We start from the raw sequence: 25,838 nt of genomic DNA, 5'->3' as shown, positions 1-25,838 counted from the left end.
AATCTACTGATTGGAGCACATAAAACCATTACAAAGATTGAGAACTATGCTAAAGACCAAATACATGCACCCTTAAACCAAAGTCAACTATCTATCCATGTGTATCAATCAACAAACATCTAATTCAGGTTTAAAGTAAGTCATTGTGCTTTCTTTTGCAGATGGTCCTCAAGCTGTTGCCTCAATGTTTGGCTGCAGCTTACGCGGTTCTCGGGGTCCACCCTTTTCCTCGCCTTGATGTTCTTATTGTCCCTGCAGGGTTCTCTAGTCTGGGCATGGCCAGGTAAGCACAACTAGGTCTTGGGTCAAACTGAGGGAGATGTTCATTTGAGCTAAATGCTGGAAAAGCTATAGGGTAGGAAGGACTGATGATAAACAGATGCCTTTTTAAACATAAAGCACATGAAAAGCAACATTGGAATTCTTTTCAGTGTTTTCCACAGAAAGACACTGTTCCTGTGATGGAATTTTATCAACAGCACGTTTACTAAAATGACCAAATACAACATCTCACATCTTGAAATCATTTCTCAATGCCCCAGAACTAAGGTAGTGCAGAATGACAACAGCAGCAATCAGCTGGACATAACTATTACACAGTGAAAGAGAAAGTTAATATTTAACATGATATTTAATTCACACTTACATGCATTAAGATGGACATACTGTAGGACTCTCCCTCTTTGAACACGTTGCAGGGCATGTGTCAGGTTCTGCAGGTTATCACACTTGAGGGGCAAAGAGTGATATGAGACCATCTAAATTATTGATTAAGGATATTAATCTTATAAAAAGGTAAAAGAAAAGTGTAAAATTAGTTGGTGTTATACTTGGATGGGCAAAAATATACATGGACAGCCTACCCAGGTATCATCTGAGTGGAAAACTGCTTTTTTATTTGTTCCTATAGCCTCCTGATGGTCTTACTGTGTCCAGTAACACCCCCTCTCTTGCTCTGTTTTGGTCTCCACCACTTTCTGAGAGAAGTATTACTCAAGTAATGCTAGGAATAGAAATGTTGTATTCAACAGATGCTTTGAGTTGGAATATTTAGAAAATATTTAGACAATAAAAAAACAACAGAACATCAAAGCCATGGCAAGCACTTTTCATTTAGAGATGCTGCTGCTTTTGGTTTGTTTTCCTGTGTTGCGTGATTAATGACATACTTCACATTTCAAAACCGCCTCACTCTGTCTCAATCTTCTTTGTAGATATTTGGAATTCTTTTATAAAAGAATCACTATAACTCTCTCTAAACTCCGTCCAGTCACTCTTCATCTCCCTTTTTTTCTCCAACATTACTGCTTTCAGCACTGGCCTGTGGGACTCATCTTCTGACTGCTGGCATGTCCATGTTGCTTGTTAAAGGACGTATTTCAACTTTAAGTGCGTGTTGTGCATCTGAATGCTGCCACGATTGAATTTTGTCTAAAACTAACATTTAAATACTCAAGAAGCACTCGATGGAAGCCAGTTGGCAAACAGAGGCAACTTCAGCCTCCTCTCACTAGGCCTCTCATTAAACCCTTTTTCCACTACCCCGGCTCCTCTCATTGGCCCATCATTAACCTTCTACTCTTATTCTTTATTCTGTTCAATCCAAATCTTCATCATCTATTTTTCAAAACACTACACTTCAATTTCCCCCTTTTCTCAAAATGCTCCCCCTCCTTTGTCCCTTATTCCACCCCAAACAAATCTCTACCTGTAAGCACTTCTCATTGCGTCTCCTAATGAGCTCCCTTTTTTTGACATTTCTTTTTTGCTTTTAAAAGGTCACACAAGTCAAACATTTTTTTCTCTGTATTTTCTAAATCCCTTTCCCTAAACATAACAATGTTTGTTCTTTCCTTTAATTAATTTTCCCCACCACAAAGACCCCTAACCCTGGCCCACTTCACACTAAGAGAGGCAAACCTCTCCCCTTGTCACAGCTTCATTGGCGCAGTGAATAAGATGGTCGATGGTAGTGTGTAATGTCTTTTCTATTTTTATTTTACAAACAGAGGTTTCAGGTGGTCTCCATGCTCTCTGCTCCATACCAGACCTGTGTGTATTTATATATGTACATTTAGAGCATTTTCAGTGGAGGTCTGGGGGCAGACCGGTGGGCGAAAAATCCACAGGTTGACAGATTCCCTGTCCTACGCTCTATAGATAATGCTCCTCTGTGTGTGTCTTTTTTCTCTCCATGACTCACCATGTCCCCTCCTCTCCACGTGTATCCCCTTTTTTGTAACAATTTTCTGCTCCTCTACTATCCTAAAAGTAGTGTCCTGCTTCTGTAACTTCTTCTCTATTTTGTATTTTTCTCTTTTATCTGCTGACTCTCTTTCCTTGCCCTCATAATACACCTAAATCCTCAAGCCCCCTGTTTTTGCCTTCCCTCTCTGTCCTCTTCACTTGTCTGTGCGGTCAATCACTCTTCAGTCTGTCCTCAAGCATTCTACAATGGTGCTAGCTTCTCTGGAAATCAAGTTTTGTATTTTGTCTACAATGAAGTCCTTTAAGCTATCATATTGCATTTCTGCAGAGATTACTGAAAGTCAGCCAGGAGCCTTTTCAATGCAGTTAAAATGACAAAAAATGAAGACCATCAATGACCTTTTTTAAAATTGTGTTGATAAAGTAAACTGATTAGGGTGGTCCGTGAACGCTGTCCCAGTGTCTGCGGTCTGCAACCACAGTCTCTCTTTCTCTTACTCTGCCTTTTTTCTCTCCGGCGGCCTCCCTGGAGAAAAGTGCCCCAGACAGGATATGAGCTCAGACCTGAATATGTATTCAGTGTGAATATCTGACGTTATAGCCAAGAGTGGTCTCCATCGCAGATACTTTGAAGGACAGAGAGCGACAAGAGGGTGGCAGTCTGGATTTAGTTCACAACTCTGCATACTTATTTTGACTGCAACACCCAAAATAGAGTGCTCCTTTGATCTCTTTCCCTCATCTTGTGAAAATCTGTCTCCCTGCTGTATTTATTTTGAACGAACATCAAGTGCAAACACAGAGGCTGTTCTGCTGCGGCTGATGTCTGACGGATGTTTTCTTTCCCCTTATGAGGATAGCTCCCGGGCACTTATCCCTCCTGCTTCGTCTGCTTTGACTCCAGTTAGCTGCAGATGACAGAGAAGAGATTTAAGGCCTTCATTAAGCTTCAGACATCACCTGCACCAACTGCCTATTAAACTCTGCATGGGATTCAACCCAATGTCAGCCCTCTGCATCCTCCCCTCAGTGCGGGTGGTTTTGGTCCTGCATGCCTAGGCTCTAAACCACAGGGTTTGTGCCATGGGAAGGCGGGGAGGTCATCCAAAATGGAAGCGTAGATTTAGATGGAGATGAGAGGGAGACAGAGAGGGTAAAGGCTGGGTTCACGACAGGCCAGTAGACCCCAAGGATGTGGGAGAGGATGTGTGGATTATTCCCAGCAACAAAAGCCATTAGCCCCTGGAAGGACTTCAGAGACTGGCGCTATTTAATCTAGAGATTGGGAGGTATGTGGGCCCCATTGCTTGGGACCCAGGCCAAGCACAGTTTTTTGAGCAGTGCCCTAGTGGAAACAGCAGGAGTGGAGGGGGAGCTGTGGCAAGGAGGCAGGAAGCTGTTGTAGTGTGATACAGAGGAGGGAGGGAGGAGGCGAAAACAGGGGAGGATTCACGGTGGCGTGAAGTTTTTATACTGAGATACGAGGAGGGAGGGCAGGAAACTGAAGATTAAGGAGTCAAGTAAGGGCAGGTCTGTATTCAAGGGCTGCACCGCCTACACTGTGCACTCACAGTGCACTTTCTGACTCACACACACAGATTCTGGGCGATGAAGCCAGTCAGCAGTTTATAGGATTTCCACATAATCAATTTTAGTTTGTTTTACAATAACAACGTCAATCCGTCATGTTTTAACATAATCCTTATGTCCGAGTTTGACGATGCAAGTTATCAACAGATTTTATAAACCAAACAATACATCTTCTTTTTTTGTCCTTCTGTAGACTTTCATACTGTCATTTTTCGTTAATTTTCTTACACAAAGCAGGCTTAGGGAGTGAAGTATAGAAGCACTGCTGTGTATCCAGGCTATTAGTAAAACTTATAAGACATCCAGGAGCCGGTTAGCTGACAGGAAGAAAAATACAGTGTGGTTAAATATTGATAAAGGGGTACAGGACAGAAGGAAACAATCAATGTTTATAAAATGCTATCAGTGAGCACAGATGTGGAATCCCTCTAAGTTACTGTTAAAGTTGGTATAAAAGTTCATTGTCCAGAGTAATTTAAGGACACATGGGAAACCATCCCAAAGCTTCAGTAATTTGTTTGTGCTTGCCTTTGCTCAAACAATTGCACCTTTATTTGAACATGCCTTAGCTCATACCATTTTTTTGTAATCCTTTATTTTCATTTGGATATGTAATCTCATCACATCGCAACCACGTCATTGGGTTCCGTCAGGGAGTGACAGGAAGGGCACGGCGTTTCCTCCCCCTCTTTCAAGCTGAGGTCTGTGTGTCCAAAAAGTACCGGCTGGACTTGAAGTGCTAATCAGAGATCATTGTTGTTTGCAGCGTGCCCAAATGAAGACATGTCTGATGCTCCGGAGAGAGTGGTACTTTCCCTGTATTTTTTTTATTTTTTTTAAAGTGACACAAGAGTTGAAACGGGTCTTTTCTCATAATGTGGGGGCTGTGGGTTTTGTTTTTGCTTCACTGTAGACAGGCATATTCCTGCTTGTGCTAATATGAATGTGACCATTGTTCAAATAATAGTGTAAGTAATAGGGTAAGGATGTGTATTTTGTGTGCAATAATGACGTCAGAGGAATGCTACTTGGATCATGTGCCATTGTCAGGTGTCTGCCTCTTTGTATCGTGGTGAAATTAAAACATTTTTTAGAGTTGTAGTAACATGTTCTTGACATTGGGATTATCCCAAATTATAGCTTTAGTTCATCCAGATCAAAGGCAGTAGTTTGTTTTCTGCTGTTGCTGGAGGGAGTTTTTTGGAGCAGGGGAAAGGAGGGCCACTCTACACTACTTGATGGCGGGCTCTGATAACAACCCCCCAAACACACACACACACACACAAACAAAAACATATTTAAACATATCAGTCTCTCAGCTCTCATTTCCTTTTTGTAACCAGCTTTCTTGCTGTTTTCCTAAGCAGAAGAACACAAACACATGGCTCATACACACTTCTAGAAAACATGCTTATCGCCTGCATAGTTTTTTTTCCCCCTTCGCAGACCTCACTTCACGTGGGGTGATGTGACCGCCTGAAGAAATACAAAGAAAAAGGATCAAGTAGTAAAACTGCTTGTTCCTTTTCCAGTGCAGCTAAACTAGGCAGCCATATAACTGTCACAGGCACTATGTCAAAATTATGACTGGTGTATACCTCTTGACCTCTCTAAGTGGCACTGGAGGATTTTCGGCCTGACTTCAGTTGACTGCATTGTTTGTTTATGGGCTAGCAGGAAGTTACACCAGTCATAGGTCCCTGTTGGGAGGAAGTCGGAGCTGGAGTGCCAGGGGGAGTTAGTACCCCGCAGGATAATCCCCTGCTGCCCTGGAGCGCTTTGGAATACCACCTGAGCTCTTTTTCATCTTTTATAGGTCCAGGCCAACAGTGTTGCATTTTTCAAACTATCAACACAGATTTTTCACATGAATGTTGACACTTTCTCAGAAAATAACACTCATCTTAAATGTGATCTTACAGTTGTTGTTTTTACAGCAACATTTGTTTTCATCTATTTTGCTCTTGTAGAAATTGCTTGATATTATTCGTGTTCAAAAAGAAGTAGAAACTGATGCTTTCTGCTGTCAAGAATACAACAATCTTCAATTTCCATAAATAAAAAGTTGTTAGAAATAATGTCTTTTTTTTGCTTAATGAAATATAATAAAAGACCACATAATGCAAATTTCAAAGATTATATTTGACTCTTAACCTCCCCCAGTTTGGAAATGACTCTCTCTCTTCTTTGCCTCATTGGCCATGAATCCTCATCACTTTGCACCCTTACTGAATTGCACCTCCTGCCTCTTTACTGACCTGTATCGCCCTTTTTCTTCTCTGTTCCTCCTTGCCTCTACTTCTTCCCCAGTCCTCCCACAGCTTGTCCTCCCCTCGTCCTTCTGACGTCTCGGTGGATTTCTTGCCTTTCTGCTCTCCTCTCCGGTTTGATCTGTGCAGTAACCCTAGAAGTGTGCGACACAGACCTGCCCTTTCAGGAGGCAATTGAGGGGTTCATGGCGGGGCGGGTGTGATGTGGGGGGTCGTATTTTTTGGCACAGGAGACAGCTGTTAATCAAATAGTCAAGGATGAGGTGTTTCTTTCTTCCCACCTTGAGTCGATCTCCTTTTCTTCTGTGGCCACACAAAAGAGAGCCTGGCAAGTTGAAAAGGCAGCTCTGCATGCCTGCACCTGGACACAGGGAGAGGGAGGGTCCTGTGCACACTTTTAAAGGATTGCAAGTTGTTAAGATTTTTTAGGTGAGCTTTATTACTCTTTCTCTGCAGCTTCTCTTGTTCACCCTGTTCACGTCCTGCTGAACACACACGGGACAGCTCTAGGCCCCAAAAATGTTTGCCACTACTATTCATCTCTGCTGCCTCCTTGTTTCTTTCTTGTCAGACCTTTCTCTGTGCTCTTAATGAAGATAACAGGGTCCAGTTAAGCAAGTGTTTTGTTATTGCAGAAACATTCCTCGCTGGTTATCTGGGGCCTCTCAACTTCCCTTTCTCTATCTGCAGTATAGGTTTACCTGCACTCCTACAGTCCCTTCTCACAGCTAAGGGAGACATTTTTAACTCATTAACTACCAGACAGGAGACGTGAATCGGTTTTCAATGTGATTTAATAAAACAAATATGCATCATATAAAACATCCAATGCTCAGTGTCTCTTGAAGGTCAGGGATATCTTGAGAAGTAGAAACACTAGTTTTATGAATATATCTGTGCCATTAATAAAAGAGACTTTTCCATGATAACAAAAATATTTATTTGTTCTATACTAATTTGAGCACGTTTCTAATGATTTTATAAAATATCTCACCTTGTAGATATATCTTCTGAATGTGGTTTCATCAGTGTCATACACATGTTTCAACCATACCAGCACATTTCAGTCAGAACCACTTTAGTCAAACATAGTTATTATTTGCATGCAATAAGTTATGTTTGGTGGTATGGCTCTGTTCTGAGAACCCCCTGCCATTCCGTGTGGGTATGTGGAATACCAAAGCCTGAGACCTCCCCTGCTTTTCATGTGTATACCTGAAAAGCAGGGTAAGGAGAGCACCAGCAAACACTCCTGGGGTACAGAACAGAGCAGGCATCAGTGACAATATATATGGCAATGGTAAAATCAGACACAGCATAAAAAGGAGGAACTGGGGTGGAGGTGGGTTGCAAAGCGGTTTGCAGGGGAAGCTGCAAGAGTAGGCAGACCAAAGGAGTTTAAATAGAACGTCCATTTTGACATTTGCCAATTGGATGCATTCAAGGTAATCGGCTGAGCTGTCAGATGATAGGGGCTGGAGTAAAGATCAGCTGATGTACTGTGGGCTGAGCTTGACTTCGTGGCCTGGCTGAACTAATATTATGCTCAGTTTTTGTAATATGTTTAAAACAAAGTCAGAGGATGAAACAAAGTTGTAAATACTGGAGATAAAGACAGTCTGTTTTTTTCAGTTAGATATCAGGCCTGAACAATATATCATTTGACAATTGTAACTGTGATTTGCTCATGTGCAATAGTTGCATTGCAAAGACATGCAATGTCAGACATATGACCTGAAACATCATGCTGTCACCAGTATCTTGTTTTTCAGAAATAACCTACAATAAAAGTCTGTCTGATATCACTTTAGTGCAACCCCTCACACGAACACAAAGACCTGACCACTGAGCATGCATCTGTGTTTCACATGACTGTAAAAGGTAAACTTGCAGGCAATACTGCTATCTGAACTGCAGTGTGTTTACTTTTAGTGTCTACACCTGTAGCGCATGCACAGTGTAGTTTTGTGAATATCACATGCAGAAGAAGACGGTGAGCTTTCCTTTAAGTTACCATCACAGGGCTGGTGACGCAAATTAAACATAACTTTAAACATTGTTAGACATTATCGATGACATGTAAGTCAATTACATGAATTTGTAAAGTTCATGAAGAAACATGTCTCTCCATCTGTACTTTTCCCTCCTGTTGGCTCTACTTTTCTATGCAAGTTAAAGTAAGAGGGTGGTATGATTTGAAACCACAAATTGGCTTAAAGATCCAAATAATAAAAAGTATAATTGTATTATTAATTTTTTAATTGCTTATAAGTGCATAAAAACACACTGCATTCGCCTGGTATAAGTTATTGTATTTTTCATGTTGCTGTGTACTTCACAGAGAGGATAAGTATTGCAATATCAGTTTTCCCCAGTATTGTGAATCCCTATTTGATATCTATGAATGATTGCTTGGATTTATGTGCAGCAATCCTCAAAATTATGACCGCAGTAATGTGTTCTGTTTTATCCCCAGGTGTCTTATAAGCTGCCATTGTTTTCGGTGGTTGTTGAGAGTTATGGTGCTTTGCTATGAACCGCCCTCAGATGTGAACCTGCTGGCAACAGCTGGCATATAGAAGTACATTTAACAGTAACACAGACACACTGTACCATAACTCTGGATTAGAGGCTTTGGCAAGACAGGCCTGTCACTGCACACCCATTCTACTAACTAATGGATGAGTCCACAGGACCCATTCCCTCAGGTGATGGATGGGTCCATCGTATGGTGTAGGGGACGCTGTTGCAGCTCTCGGTGTGCATCCTGGGGCGTGTGTGTGAGAGTGGAACCCTGGAAGCTGGGGGTAATTTCATTTGTCTGTGCAAAGCCAGACGGCTTAATGTCCAAGGGACCTCTGTGCTGAACCGGCCAAAATGAGATATTTGGAACAAAGTGCTGTGAAATGCTCACTGGTAATGCTCCCAATGTCTGGGTGTGCTTTTAGCCTTGGGGAAAGGGCTGTGCTCCCAGCCGGTCAACCAGCTTTTGCAATTGGCTGTTTTTAGCCCTGCCAGCGGAGAGCGTCATGGGATGGCAGTGTTGGATTGTCTGTCTATCTATCTGATGGTTGGTCCATTGACAAATTGGTTCAGACTCAAACATCATTATTTGAATTTATAATAATGATAAACTTCAATAATAATAAACTTACTTTATTTTTCTCCTTCCATACAGATGAAGTTGTTCCAATTTCTTTAAAATAAACTGAAAGCACCGGGGAAGGAAATAAAATAAGCATATTTCCGTGCAATCAAATTAACATTTGAAACAAAACAGGCACCAGAAAGCCAACATGGGAATTTTCTGACAGGAATTAGAATATAAGAACTGTGAAAACAACAGAGTAAAGAAAAAAATGATGAACTTCTAAAAGGTCAAATCTAAACAGTAATTTAATATTTCATGAAGTTAGCACCTGTAATAGCTGTAGGGGGGCGTACTATTGTTTTGGTGCACTGTTAAAAAAGGCTGAGAGGAATGATTTCTTATTTGTGAGGCATTTTGTGTTTCAGAAGCACCTGCAGAGGATCTAACAGGTAGTGAAGGATTGTAAAACAACAAAGATTAGTCATTCAGGGTGGTCCCAGAGCATTAAGAGCCTTGTAAACAAGTTACTTTAAAATCAATTCTTAAAGACATTGAGAGCCTGGGCAGGTTAGCTGAAACTGGGGCGATGTTCTCCTTCTCTCCTGTTCTTGCTAAAAGCCTGGCAGCAGAGGTCTGAATTAATTGCACTTTGTCTATTAGTTGTTTTGGAAGACCAGTGTGGAAAAGCATTGCAGTAGTCAGGCCTTTCTGAGATGAGTGAAATTTCTTTTCTTTTTTTTTTGCTGCAGCCTTTTTTTGTCAGATGTAAAAGTTAAGTCTGTTCAGTCAGGCCTCTGATTTTACCTGGAGGGTCAAATTACTAAGTTTTGAGAGAGCTTGTTCTCTTTTGTTTTGAAAACCAACAAATTGGATTTATATTTAAAGACAGTTTCAGAGACTTAGTCTACATAGCCAAACTAGTTTTGAAGTTGTGGAGAGTTCGGTCATTATCTGAATCCAAAAGCGTATACAGTATATCTGTGTGTCATCAGCATAATTGTTGAAATCAAGCTTATGTTCTTGGATAACATCAGCCCATTGAAGCTTTTACATTAAAGAAATAGATACAAAACGGAGGACCAAGCATAGACTGTATGAATAATGGACAAAGTATCCGTGACTTCACCCATCTGTTCCTGAGCGCTGTTTGAAGCCACTCGTCGGCAGGAGCCATATTGGTTATGCTGAACTCAACCACATGTAATGTGAGGTAAAGAGGCGGGCTCTGAGCCTCCTAGCCAACGCTACAATGATCCCGCCTGTCAGTCAAGTCAGTAATGTCCTTAAATGGGCAAAACTAAAGTCTTCTGAACTGTCGTGTTAGAAACCCCACCCGTACAGTGTGTGCCGAACCAAGCCGCAAAGATCATCTTTTTTGAATCGGTGTGTATGTGGTTCCTGGTGTTTCTGCAGCCAGCCTCAAGCGGATGCTTGATGAATTGCAGTTTATAACACTTCCCCACAGCCATCGTCTTTGGGGGGGTCTGTTGGGGAAGCAGCATCTCTGCTGCTGACAGGAAGAAGCTGAACAGACTGGTGAAGAAGGCCAGCTCTGTCCTGGGCTGCCCGCTAGACCCTGTGGAGGTGGTGGCTGACAGGAGGATGATAGCAAAGCTATCTTCTCTGATGGACAACACGTCACACCCCCTCCAGGAGACCATAACAACACTAAGTAGCTCGTTCAGTGACAGACTTCTTCACCCGCGGTGTCTCACGGAGAGATACCGTAGGTCTTTTCTTCCTGCAGTGGTCAGACTCTATAACCAATAACATATATATATATATATATATATATATATATATATATATATATATGTGTGTAAGATATGCTTATTTTTACCTCTTTAATTTTAATTGCTAATTACTTTTTAATAATTATTACTTTATAGGCTCTTGTTTGCTTTATATATATATATATATATGTATATGTTGTTGTTTTTTGCACTGTCTACTTTGCTACTGTGACACTTGAATTTTCCTGTTGTAGGACACGTCAAAGACTATCTTATCTTATCTTATCCTATGGGCTTCATTTTGTGAGGCCAGAGGTTGCTGCTTGGGACCAAGGCAGTTGACCTCATGTGCCTCTGATGCATGATCTCATACTGACGAAAAACTTGTTAGTTATATAAAAACAAAGCAACGTATTGATGTAAAATTTGTTTTAAAGCTTAATGAACATTCAGATGATGAATCGTAAAATACTTGCTTATCCTCTGACTGTTCACATTGCGCCACTATTTTTTTTGTGACATACACTATTTTAACATTTGCTAAACAAACAGGCACACACCTCTATAGGTATCTATGATGTCTAGAGGATAAATCTCACTGAATCTCACTGTAATTAATGCTATTTAATCTAAATTCCATTTGTAACATTGTATATATCTAAATTGTATTCTATCTTATTTATCTGTTTTTATTTTTACTTATTTTATTTTACGTATTGAAACTTCTTCTTGATTGTGCTTATGTCTGGGTTGCTGTAACAATCCCCCCCCCCCCCCCCCCGGGGATCAATGAAGTAATATCTTATCTTATCTTATCTTGACATCTGAGATCAACTATATCTCTAGTTGCACAATGAGTGAAATCTGTCAACTGCCATTTGATGGATTTCCATTTTCTGATGTTTTCATTTCCCTTTGGTGACCCCTTATCTTTTAATTTATTGCATTCTAAGGTTAAATGTTTACCTTGTTCAAGTTCAAGTTCAAGTTCAATGTTTCTTTATTATTCCCGGGGGGCAATTTGTCTTTCAGTCAGTGGTGACATAAACAAAACAGTACAACAAGTCACACCAATATCAAAACATTCAAAACAGTAACAACAGTAACAACATAGAAACAACAGCCATGTTGGCATCGTTAAACAGGCTAGCTGCTACCGGTACAAAACAGTTTCTTTTCCTATTTGTCCTGCTTTTTGGCATCGCAAATCTGCGGCCTGAGGGAAGCCGGCGGAATTCATGAAAAGGAGGATGGCACGGGTCAGCCACGATGGACCAGGCCTCGCTGAGGGTCCTGGCTTGGTGAAGGCTCGACATGTCATGCAGGGGTGTGCCCGCAACCCTGCTGCATAACTTCACTATAGCCTGCAGTCTATTTCTATTTTTTAGACTTGTTGACCCATACCAGGACACCATTGAAAAGGTTAAAAGTGATTCAATAAAACAGGAATAAAACATCTTCTTAAAAGTTGTGTCCACATTAAAACCCCTGAGCTTCTGATAAAAGTACATTCTTTGGTAGGCCTTTTTACAGACAGCGTCGACCTGATGTAATGTAAGTTTGTCTTCAATAAAAGTGCCAAGATATTTGTGCCTGTTCACAATGCCCACTTCTAGATCATCCATAAAAACAGGAGAGAAGGCAGTGGGGGTCTTCTTAAAATCAATGACAAGCTCCTTGCCCATTACTTTCATAAATATTAAAATATAAAATGACGGTTCCATCAGTCTCAGTTTTACTCTGGGATAAGTGTAAATTGGAAAATGTTAGCATGCTGAACTAAGGCTGTAAACTTCTGGAAGGCATTTAAGCATTGACATTATGAACATGTTGAAGACTTAGCATATAGAGTGACTGTGTCTTGTGCCAGCCTCTCAGAGCTGCTGGCATACATACTAATTCTTGTTTTAAATCTAAATAATACTTAATTAGAGTTATGTGTAGTTGATTTATTTGATTTATTTTTGCCTGCAGTCTCTCCTGCAAACATCCTAAACTGTCTAAGCCTTCTTGACAGATAAGTGTGGTAATCTTCTTTATTTTTTCATTCTGGAAACAAATCCTGTAAAAAGACCAAAACAAACAAAGAACTGATCCTCAAGGGTTGTCTGTGAAGCGTAAGCCTGATAGATTTTGTTACCTTGAGTCATGAGGAGCCCTTGTTGTCCCATAACCCATCTGTGAGCCACGCTCATGGCTACTATGTCATCTCACAATGATGAAGATGGGCATGGTACTTCATGTCGATATGGTACTATCAGTGCAAGAGGTTTGCTTTCTTGTAATTCTGCAACTTTATGCAGTCCCAATGAAATTACTCTGCATTGAGAAAAATAGAAAATCTACATCTTGACCTATTTTCAAAAAATTTGCAATCTGTGTTGCAGTGCGGCTGTGACTGAGAGCCACATGCAGGTTTGGGAACTACATGGAGACAGACTATCACACATGCCGGTAGTAATTCTTTCTGTCATGAAATTGAAAGACAGTAAGAAAAACAAAGACCTTCAACTTTATCCCTCAAAGGCTTCTTCTTCTTCACGGTTACATTGTTTGGTCTGCATTCCTCTGCATGTGTACATACCTGTTGATTTTTCTTGAGCCTTGTTACAGTACTTGTCAAGTGACAATCACTGTACACATTTTTCCCAGCAATTATGTTTAGTGTGTGTGTGGGCTGTTGCAAAAGTGTTTACCTCAAACACCTTGAACGTGCAATACATTCATCAACTGAAGGTTTCTGTCTGACAGGTAGGCAGTCTGACCAGGTGGCAGCCTGAAGCGTCTGTGGAGGAGACAGCTCTGCTCGCTAGCTAATTTCACTTCGATCTCTCCTTCATCCATCTTTCCATTCTGTCAAACACTTCTCATATAGCCCTGCAGAACTGAGCCGTCTCACTTTCCATCTCTTCACTGTCTCATTCTCTCTTGTTACGTAAGCAAGGAAAAAATTAGTCTATTCATTACCCAACAGGCAAGAAAATATCTCAAATTATAATCCTGTGAAATAGATTTGTCCTTTCCTTTTGGGTTAGACCGCAGAGGAAGCAAAAAGAGGATTTCTCACTGCTGTGTGATGATTGATGATGTTTGCCTGCAAATAGCTACAGTGATACGGGAATGTGGTTAATGTCACATAAATATCATGTTGACTCCACCCCTTTGACAGGCGCTTGTTGTAACCAGATGAACTCATGGTGCACTGTGTTAGTTCTTATGGTAACACAGTGCATACCAATTACAGTAATATCATTAAATTGTATACATGGAGACTGTATAGAGCTCTGAAACTTATATAGGAGTGTTTTGTTAATGAAATGTATATCTGTCAGGAGGTGTCTAGACTTGGATTATTCTTGTCACATTGCCTCAGATTGCTTGTTCAGGTGACTTCTCAGAAGTGTCAGTGTTACCTGAGGTGTCAGTCACAGGGATTTACTGCAATTTTTCTTCAATATATCAGCACAGGAGTTCAGTCACTGAAATAGAGCTTACCCTCATAGACAAATAAGTGCCCGTACTGTTTTAAATTTGTTCTCCAGCATCACTGCACCAGCATCCTGCACACACACACACACACACACACACACACACACACATACACACACACACACACACACACACACACACACACACACACACACACACACACACACACTTACAAATACACACTAGAACATTCCCCCAGGATGACATCACTTTTTGGACTCTGCTCTGAACAAGGAACAAACCGCTCTGTGGATTGTTTTACTCTTAAGAGAGGATGGATCTGACATCTGCTATCACTTCCCAGCTGATACGGATTCAAAGTAGACTTGTTGAAAGTATGTGGGGGTTTGTGTCTGCGTGTGCATGTCTGGGCTTGTGATTTTCTGCTGCTTTATGAGAGTGCTCTGTAAGCCTGAGTCTTCATGTGTATCTCTGTCTGTTTCCACAAGCATTCTTGACCTCATCAGGTTGTGACCTACATGTATCCCATCAGTGTGAAACAAACCTTAACCTGCTTGAAGTCAGCTGTCTTTGTATGCATGAATGAGCTTTTAAGATTAAGCACTTCACAACAGCTACAATCTGCAGTCTAACCTTGAAACCTGCCGCTTATTTCTCATGTGCCGGCACTACAAAGCCTCATTTTCCTCAGACTGGAGCAGCAGGAGTTGACTCCTTGTTCCCGGTGACCTCTGATATCTTTTCTGCTATTTATTTTCAGGCTCTGATGCGATGCAGTGTATGTGGGTGGGGTGTCTCTCTTGGGGCCTCGGTCTGGCCCCCGTTCATGTGATCAGGCCCTACATGGAGTGGCATTTGGCCTGGCCCTGCGGGGCCCCGTCTGGGAGCAGAGAGCTGATCTGCAGCCAGCCTGGAATGCCAGACATTTGAAGTCAGACTTGTTAAAAAAGAACGAAGGGTGGTAGGAGTTTGGTCAAATAGGCCCCTGTGTCTAAAATAGCCCACAGACTTTGTCCGTGAGGGAGGGAAAGGAGACAAAGCTATTTCCCGTAAGCTGACATTAGGAAAGGCCAGCCCACCAATCTTTGCTTGAAAAAGGAAAGAATAGATAAAGTTATACATTGTGTGCTTGTTGTTTTGTGTTCCTTTTTGTCTGTCTTCTTACCTGTCTGTCATTGTGTCTTAGAAGTGCTTGTCTGTGTGTTTGTGTTGGGATATGCAGTTATGTGCACAATGTGTGAAATGTCTGTGTCACACTGGTTCAGTAGTTCAACAGTTATCACACCAGGGACTTGATGCTGCACTTGGGGAAATAGAACAACTCATGACACAGTGACAGATGGAGGATGCTCTATCTTTTCTTCTTTTTCTCTCTGTCTCCAGAAATATCTAAAGTCTTAGATAAGCCTTTTCTTTTTTGAATCCCTTTTCCTCTCTGTGCTGGTATTTTCCCAATCTTTCTCTCTAACACGTTGAATAGTATATCCTTCTTTACTCACTTTGCTTCACTAACTCTCTCATTTACACACACACTGCACACTCAACCCTCATCATCTTTTTCCTCGTTCCTCAGTCTCATGGGGCTGTTTTACTGGTGTCCCAGCTATGAGCTTAGCTGGGCTATGGATGTCAATTACAGGACTATGATATGGCCCCTGCTGCATTATGCATGGAAGCGTCCCACTGGGGAAAAAATGGCCTACAGCCAGGAACGATAGATGGAGAGATGGAGGGATGAATAATGGATGGAGAGATGGAGGAGCAAGAAGCTACTGCAATCTGTGTCTCAAGCAAATTGAAGACTTTCCCTGGCACACACCTCTCAGGCTGCGGGCCAAGCCACCCTGGGTGACAAAGAGTCATGAGGTTGTCGTGTGAGCTGGCACAGGAAGGCTTTAGTCAGTCTTTAATTTCGTACGTTAGACTCGATGGGGTACCACCATCACAAAGGTCACCTCAGGTCTTTGTCTGTTATTCTGTATGCACACAGCCTTACATTGTGATTACTCTTGTTTATTGCCTTCTGGATACAAATTATAGCACAGTTTGTGAGAGTTGATTTTTGCATAATTTCCTCTTTAAAATACCACATGAAAGCAATCAAGAACAGAAAATATAATTAACAGTAGAGTCAGAAATGTATGTTTGGCATCCAATGAAATGTCAGAGATTGTTAATCCATTTCTTAAATCTATTTAGAACAACATGACTAAAGAAGGAAGAGCAGACAGTTAATCTTTATTACTACCAAGGGGCAATTTGTTGCACAGCTAGCAGTTAATTAAAAAGCAGACAGAGATCACAAACATCAAAAACAGACACGAGACAGGGCCAGCTTATAAGAATTTACATGCTCTTCAGTGACCAAGTCTAAATCAAACATTTAAAAATCCAGCTGACTTCAAATATCAGAAAATTAGAAGTGACCTCGATAAGAGGGTCTAGACTACACGGCCAGAGCAGACATTAGACTTTTTATTCAGGCATTTTAGTGTGATAAATTGAAGAGCCTCCTCTTGAATCTGAAAAAGCCTCCTGATAACACACCAAAGTATCTCAGTTATCAAGATGAAAAAACTGCAGGGTTATTGTCTCAACTGTAGTACCATCTCCCCTTTGAGGTTTGAAACAAATCGTTATATTATTCTGAGATTACTTTATGGCAGCAAAATGAAGAGTGATAAGAAAGTATCAGAGTGACAGACACTGCACACCCCACTATATAACATACATGGATATTTAGCACTGTTTTTAATTTAGAAATAATAACCAAAGTCTGGACCATGACAAAGTCATAGCTAACAGCCATCTTTGTAAAGGAAACATCAAAACACAGTGCATCCTGTCCTCATACTTTTACCCTCTAACACATCTGTGTCGTTAGCTTTCGACTAACATGTGCATGTTGTGTTATTTCAGAGTTCTTTCATAGCATGGCAAATGAACACAAACGGCCATGAAGGCTCACCACTGTCCTTTTAAAACCATAGACTGTATAAAATATGGACGTAGTATCCGTGACGTCACCCATCTGTTCCTGAGAGCTGTTTAGAAGCAAATCGACGGCAGCAGCCATATTGGAAATGCTGAACTCAACCAGGCAGAGTGTGACGTAGTGTGAGCATCCTAGCCAATAGCTGTGTTCCCGACCGGGAGTCACGTCAGTCATGTCCTTATTTGGGCAAAACTGGTAATCTTAATATCTTCTGAACCGTCACGTTAGAAAAAAATTCACCCCCCGTACAGTGTGTGCCATTAGAGAGATTAGCTTCATAGGGCCAAGCCGTTTTTTGAACCAGGCTGTAAACATGTTTATTAATGCTGCAAAGATCATCTTTTTCCCATTCATTTCTATGTGGTTTCAGGTGTTTCTGCAGCCAGCCTCAAGCGGATTTTCGATGTATTGCAGTTTATAGCACTTCCGCATTGGCCTCATTGTTTGAGACCGGAATTGCCGCTTGTTTAAAACAGGCAGCTTGAGCCCTCACATAAGAGCAGGGTCATTGGTGACTGATCACTAGCTCCTGTTACCTAGCATCAGGTAGCTAGCTTTCTAACCAGCTAACATAACTAGCGTCACGTATCGCTTAACCATCATCACCATGACTTTGAAGATAATTTTGAGCTTCAATGTGTCTGTCTTTTTAAACATTTGTGTCCCTCACCAGTCCCCTGAGTTGAAATCTATACTAATGTATTTAAATGATAATATTTAATAGTGTATTACTTGATTGCACAAGAGTCCACCATTTGTTTGATTTGGTGTGCAAAGAACCGTGGAGTATGGACAGACAATCTGGAATTACTGATAAATCTGGAAGAACCACATCCCCGAATATGGCATAGTATCACACTAGATAGATGTAGAATGGTCTCTGAATAATCAATGATGAGTTACACTAACATTGTAGTTATAATGATGAGTAATGGACAAATCTGGAAACATTTTGTAAAGGTTTTAGAATTTAAAATAATATGTGACGCAAAGTTGTGATGGATAAGAAGCTGCACATTTTCAGACTGTTGCAGAACCATATCTGAATGCGTGATTGATTATACAGCAATTGCCGCTTTAATCAGCAGGTTTATTGCCCTTGCAAGTCACATATACTAATTTGCAAACTGAAAAACCCTTAACACAATATTTAATTAAAACAGCTTTCTTATTGCACAATAAAGTAAAAAAAAGAAAGAAGTGAAACTGTTCCTGAAAGTCAGAGGACAAGCATTCATCCCCACAGCAGACCATAGATTCGGATCAGATAAAAGGTTTATACACATGTACAGGTGTTACATATTCATGCCTGTTTCTGCAAGTTTCTTATGTCTGTAGCCCTGACAGGTCCCTGATGTCAACTAATGTCAGTCAGTGTATCAGTGAGTGTGAAAGATGCTGTTGTTATTCATCCCCTCCATGGTGGGATGACACTATTTGTCACTGTAGTGATGGATTCCGCATCCCTCAGAGGAGCATGTGCAAGCGCCGTCTCTGAAAGGCTGTCTTTGTGTTTCACACTCGCTCACAAACACACAAACACATGGAGACACACACAGACAAACACACACACATAACGCACTGCTGGAGCTGACAACAAAGGCATGCTTATCCAATTGTAGGGGAATAAGATTAGGCTACAAAGAAACTCATAAGGCTAATGTTAGCATCTCCTGCTCCAGTGAGGCCCTTTGTTTGTGTAATCAGGAAAAACATAGGATTAGATTTGAGATGATGTCTCTGAAATGATGCCCGTAAGACCCCCATTGTGTGATGTTGACATGTTGCTAAACAGAAGAATGCAAGGCCTGCCCTCTATCTGATAAAACTATCCTCAGGGAAATAAAACATAGTTGCGCTCTTCACATATCCAATTTTGTTTCCCTGCAAAATAGCCTGTCTGGAAGACCCTGGCCTAACCTCTGTCTTTAGTCAATGTTTTCCTTTGTAATTGACTTGTCACTATAACTAGATTATGGCTAGGGTAGAAAATAACTCTGTCATCTGGTGTTTTAAGATGCTAATCTTTCCTTGATGACATCAGCTTATATTATAATTTGCTGTAATTCAGCATAGACTGCAGCATGTGGTCTTATTGTAGCTATGGGAGTACACTAAAACCTGCAGGTGAGGTAATTGTAGCTACTGTGTCACAGCAGTGACAAGAAGCACCACTGTTAGTTGTTTTTTTTTTTAAGGGGAAACACTTAATTGTGTGATTTATTGCTTGATTGCCTGTAGTTAACATTCATTAGGAATTTTAAAAAATGACTGAATACAATGAAACCCAGAGATAACGGCATTTTGTAGTTTATTACAAGGCAGAATTAACATGTTTGGCAAAGAAGTGGGGTGGACACCTCTGAAAAATGCTTGAAAATTAATTTAAAGTAGAGTGCTATAAATCGTGCCACCAGTGTCAGGTCAATAGTGGCTGGGACACTTGAGGTCTAGAGAGTGTGAAAGGAATTCTAGACAGTCCTGTGTTGTTGTATGGGTCAGGAGAGAGAGACAGAGACAGAGAGAGGGGGTAGTGTGAAAGAGAGGGTGGGAGCATTCTTTTGCACCTCCGTGACCCCTCTCCAGTCCTTCTGTTGAAGAATAGCCCCGACTCTCACGCACAGTCCGACCTAAGCCCCTCAGGGCACCCGCAGCCGGTTGCGTAAGGCAGAAGTGAAGAATGCTCCACAAGAGTCTTCAGCCATGACCTTGGCTTTGACTGAGCTCTCCTATTAGCCAGGGTTAATAGTCACATGTCCTGCATTATGTGGAGCTGAACATTGGTATTCGGCGCTCAAAATAGTATCATTGATTGCTAACAAGAATAACATTGATTCAAAATGGTTTGAAATGGCAAATGCATATTTTCTTTATCAACAACCAAAGCCTCTTAGAGCCAAGTGTGGCAGTGTTGATCTGTCTCTAAGTCCCTTTTTATACTTTATATCCTTATATCCAGAAACTTCAGGTTCCCAGCCAATATATCCCACTCACATCAGTGGCTTTTTTTTTCTTGTATTACCAGAAGGTTGACATTTTTGAAATGTCAATTCTGAAATATCTCAACAGCTACAGGATGGATTGCCCCAACGTTTGTTGCACACATTTATCTTCACCTCAGGATGAATTATAGTGTCTTAGGTGTTCTCTTTAGCTTTTCCTCTGGTGCTATCATGGTAAAATGACTCCTACTCATATAGTGCTTTTCTAGTCTTTCCGACCACTCAAAGCCCTTTTACACTCCATGTCACGTTCATCCACTCACACCACATCCTTACACTGATAGCAGAGGAACATTAGTGCTAACTCATTCCATTCATATGCATTGTTTTGCTCAATGAACCCTCAGCACGCGAGTATAGGAGCTGGGATCAAACTACCAACCTTCTGATTGAACGTTATTCTTAGCCCTAGTTTGAATCTGAGTTTGATTCTATTTTTTAAGTTTGATTGCTCACCTTGCTTTTTAAATTAGAATATATGTTAACCAGTCAAAGCCCAGAGCTGACATAGATGCACAATAAAAAGAATATCAAAGTCAAAGTCACTCCTTTGACTGCTTCCATTGTACCTTTTTTATGTTTGTGTTTACCTTGTGACTCCTGCTGTGCCCAGATGTGACAAATATGTATCTTGAGTATCTTGTAAGCCACGCAGTCAGATTAATGCTCCTACTGAGATTGCATTGCATAATTCATCCCTTGAATGACTACAAAGTGGCATGCATCTTAAATAGATATGATTCAGTGTAATATGGTTTTGGCACCTTTTGCTGGCACTCTACACATCGCCTTTGTCAGTATATTTTATGGGTATAGTCCTTGAAAAACATTGGATACTTGACTGTGAAATCCTTTTTTTATTTCTGGAATAGGTCCATTTGAAGAAAATCCCAAACTACATTTAAAAAAAAAAGTTTTCCTATAACACTACCTCATTTTCACAGAAAAGTCCGCTTTGGAGTCATCTGACAGAGTGGTTAGCCTGTGCCAATCCCATTTTAGCAGCACAGTATTCACTGCTGCCAAGTTTAATGTGCAGTAAAAGACATTTTCCAAAGCCTCATCAAACCTAAAATTTACCTCCTTGATTGGGAAGAAAGGAAAAGTTGAGGGAAAACCACATTCTTAACATATCCCTTGTTATTCAGATATCTGAAATAGAGATTAGGGGAAACTTTTATGTATAGAATAGCAATTAAAAACACACATTTGATAACAATTATCCTGGAATTTAACAACTAAGGGTTTTTGTATTCCCTTGCTCATTAAAACAAACTTAATACAGCTTTTGAATAGTTGAGTTCACACAACCATGCATAGATACTGTACAAAGGCACTCTAGCCTCTTATCTGTAGTGTAACTGAAATACTGAAAGTACCTCTAAGTGTTTTTGGTGTGTCAAGAAGTATGTGAATGTTTGACATATTTTATCTGTTTACAGGAGTGCACAGAAGGAAACACTTCTTACCATATCTACAAACACTTCAAATGCACTTTAAATTTTATCATAAGTAGAACCATATGTTGAATTTCCTCGTGTGAAGTGTGTGAGGTAAATCTCAATTAACATAATTGCTCAATAAATCAGTAATGAATATTTAATTAGAACAGCTGCTTGCAGTTTGTTTAAATATCATCATTTTTCAAGCTTTGTTCAATGTTTTTGTTTTGCTTATGAGGATTTTAAAGAGTAAGGATTTAATGTTTGATTATTGTCCACTTTAAAAAATGATGACAGCTTTCAAAGGTCTTGAATTGGCTGCATTCTCTTTCGATACAAAGATCAAGAGGAGCAGTTGAAACTTTACATCTGGCCTCTCTACAACACATTTTGTTTATTTAATTTGATGATGAGCTTTCTTGATCTCTACACAGGGCTGTATGTTTTTTTGCATGAACACTTGATGACTAAGCTTCCCGCCTCTTAATGTAATTTAGAAAGAAGAGGAAGGGAAGGGCAGTGAGTGACTCTCACACTCATTAGTACGCACACATGTTGCTTCTTCTTGCATGGCGTGTTCAGGCTAAATTTTCTCTAATCATAGGTGTGGAACATTGTCTTAGTCACGCTTTGATCTTTTAAGATGGTGGGACAGTACATCTTTATCCCCCTAAGGTTTTTATTTCTTTGTAACCAGTCATTTATTTTCCTCTGGGTTACCTGTTGTTGTCCCCAACTTCATTTACTTCTCTTTGATGTACATCCTGTCCCATGTACTCTCCCATCCTCTGATCCATGTCCTTTTTTTTATCCCTCACACATTTCTCACTCTGTTTTAAGATTTATACCCAGCTTCGTCTCTCTTCTTCATCAATTATTTCTGTCATTTTTCCTTCCCAGCCCACATATCATCTTCCTGTCCCAGAGTGTGTTGGGCACTGGGAGTCCTGGATCTGGAGAAAACAGCCTCTCACTGTGTGGGTCCAGGATCTGCCATGAGATTGCTCACTCCTGGTTTGGTTTGGTTATCGGAGCTCGAGACTGGACTGAGGAATGGATCAGCGAAGGCTTTGCCACATACCTGGAGGACATCATCTGGGCCCAAGCACAAAAGGTGAAGTGCAATTGATACTTGAGGACTGTAGTTTACCACAGCTGAAGTAGAAAGAACATTGTAAAACATGCTCCATTTGATATACACGTTTAGTTGACTTATTGCACCTTGTTTTCTCAGGCTAGCTTGTTGAAGGGACAACTGAGAAATTCAAAATGAAAATCTGTCCAAAAACTCCCTAAAAAGTGAATAATTGTGATGTTTCTGTGGTTCATTTTGTCACTAGATGAGAAAGCAGCACCCTTACACTGTTAGTATGATGCAAACAACCAATCAATCATCAATCATCAATCAATCTTTATTTGTATAGCACCAAATCACAACAAATGTTATCTCAAGACGCTTTTACAAACATAGGAGGTCTAGACCACTCTATGTCAAATTATGAACAGAGACCCAACTTCAAGACAGGGTAAGACTCAGTCTGACCCCACCTTAATCCATCATGAGCATTGCACATCGCAGTATTTAGCTAGTTACAGTGGTGAGGAAAAACTTCCTTTTAACAGGCAGAAACCTCAGGCAGAACCAGACTCATGTTAGACAGCCATCATGCCTTGACTAAGTTGGGTCTGGAAAGACAGATAGAGGGGAGTAAGAGAGAGAGGTGATAGTGATGAGACGAGTAGTAGAAGCTGTTGCCGCTGGAGTCCAGCACGTCCGTATCAGCTGGAGTCCAGATCGTCTGCAGCAGGAGGACGTCTACAGCAGCTCAGAGGAATCTACGAGACAATGGAGCTCAGGGACTCCAGAAAGGTCTATGGTTAGTAACTTTAATGGGACAGGGGGAGTTAAAGTAAGTGATGAAGGGGTTGGGGGGAAGGGGGTGAGTTAGGATCCCAGTGTGTCAGTGCGCCAGTTCCCCCGGCAGTCTAGGCCTATAGCAGCATAACATGGAACAACCAATGGAAACAAAGGTTTATACTGAAGCCTTACATTTCCACAACCTCTGTGCCGGGACTTTCAAACGTTACTGTGTGGTATGGTTGGTATGCATCTCAAGGAGTCGGCCACTGCATTACTGTCATCAAACCATACATAAGACACACAAGGTATACACCAATCCAAGTTTCAAAGCTATAAAGTACATCTGAAAGGCTCAGATGGGTTGGCCAGACAGAAAAAAGGGTAGACCTTCTGGCAACCTAAAAAAAAAAAAATCTGGAAATTTCTTGAACTTAATAAGAAGTAAGTACACGATACTGAACCACTGCAGTACTGCAACCTACTCATTTTCACAAAAGTGAACATTTTAAAGAAGGCGATTACACATGAGGGAGAAAAGAAAGAAAGCTCCAGATGTCCTCTAATTAATGCCTGTTAACAAGGACACCTGCAGGGAAAATAAGATTAACAACAGCTCAAAGAAAGGGTGTAGTTATTGGCATGAATATGTTGCTTGCAACACTAACTTCAGCTTTAATCAGGGAGTTGACATCTATACAGATCTAATCCTCCCACTTGCTTTCCCACACCATCTTGAGTTACTCAAATGTTATTCTTGTGTCTGCGCTGTTGCGTCATGTCACCTTTCAGACATGAGCTTGGCTCTGAAAAAAACTGATCCAAGCAGGCCTGTTATTTCTGCTTAAATCGAGAAGACACAGACACAGAAACAGTAGACAGTGCTACTTCTGTGGTGTGGATTTGATCTGTTTCTATATTCTTGCTGATTGAATTCACCATACTTAATTTTCCCTCCTCTGGTTTCTCCGCTCTAACCTAATCATTTCTCTCACATCTTTCTGACTCTTCACGTGTCTCTCCCTGCAGCCCTCCTTACAAGAGACAGCAGAGCAGTCTGACCTGAAGGCACTGTTGAGGTGGAGGCGACTCACTGATGAGCTGCAGAACTCAGAGGAGGCACTTCAAATCCTCAGGTGTGTATGTTTTTCGGTTAAGGACATCTACCTTAACGATGAACCACTGTTGCTTCTATGTTCAGCATGCTCAAACTATATCACATTAACGGTCATGAAACTCACCCGAAACACTGACTTCCTCTTTCCCAATTACTGCTTAATATCTGCAGTTATCTCATGGAGTTTATGCAAATATACACTGTAAGTAGACATTTATAATTCTCACCAACTGAAGCTAAATGATAACCTTTAGCAGTGCCAGCAACGCCACACCCAAAGCAAACATAACTGGACAAAAGGATGATTCTAAGTGGAGTGACTCATCGCTGTTAAAATCAGCCCACGCTAAACCACAAAACATGTCTTAAGCCTGTAAAGTAACCACAGCTACACCTCAGAAATTCTAACCATACACAATGAAATGTAGTGCAACATATTTCAGCAGGGGAGGAAATAATGGGATATGTTGCTTTACTCATAGACTTTTCATGAATGTGGGAGACAGTATGCTGAGTTTAAATTGTGTCTTAAATTGTGTCTGCACGTGCAGACGCACACGTGAGCTTAAAGGTACATACATTCCAGGGGTACAGGTGTGGCAGGTGTGGCGAGTATATGCCGGTGCACTGTACCATCATGTCTGAGAAAAGCTTTGCACTCTTGCACGACAAGCGAACGCAAACACACAAACGTTTCATTTCATACTGACGATGTGGGACCCACACCCTGTTTGTTTTATCCAGGGTGGAAGCACAGTGTCATCAGGGGATTAAAGGTGTATAACCACGCCTGGAGTTAACTGTTTAAGGGGAGAAATGTTAACACTTGTCAGCGCTGTACCTTTCATATTTTCCCTTTAAATAAGAAAGCACCCTCTTTTCCGTAGATGACACTTGTAGCACAGTGTGCTATTGGAATTCACGCTTGTAAACCTTGCAGCAAATCAATAACTTATTGATTTAATGGCACTTCTGCTTGGCACTAACTCATCACTGTGTCACTTAACTAATAATGGGTTTTACCACACAATAGTTAGTTTGAATTTAGGAATTTATTTAAAAGTCAAATTATTTCAGGATCA

At 40.9% G+C, this 25,838-nt stretch overlaps 1 protein-coding gene across 2 annotated transcripts in view; it reads left to right on the top strand.

The window, feature by feature from the left end:
* aopep (aminopeptidase O (putative)) overlaps positions 1-25,838 on the top strand; it is an 88,118-nt gene that overhangs the window by 7,079 nt on the left and 55,201 nt on the right. For both annotated transcript variants that reach the window (XM_034692635.1, XM_034692634.1), the window contains exons 6-8: positions 162-283; positions 22,682-22,895; positions 24,669-24,775. In XM_034692635.1, coding sequence (XP_034548526.1) covers positions 162-283; positions 22,682-22,895; positions 24,669-24,775 — 443 coding nt within the window. The remainder of the gene's footprint in view (positions 1-161; positions 284-22,681; positions 22,896-24,668; positions 24,776-25,838) is intronic.

This window comes from Notolabrus celidotus, chromosome 9 (assembly GCF_009762535.1).
Source record: "Notolabrus celidotus isolate fNotCel1 chromosome 9, fNotCel1.pri, whole genome shotgun sequence".
Classification (NCBI taxonomy): Eukaryota; Metazoa; Chordata; class Actinopteri; order Labriformes; family Labridae; genus Notolabrus; species Notolabrus celidotus.
The sequence above is the reverse complement of the archived record's forward strand: the minus strand, read 5'-3'. Positions and strand labels throughout refer to the sequence as shown.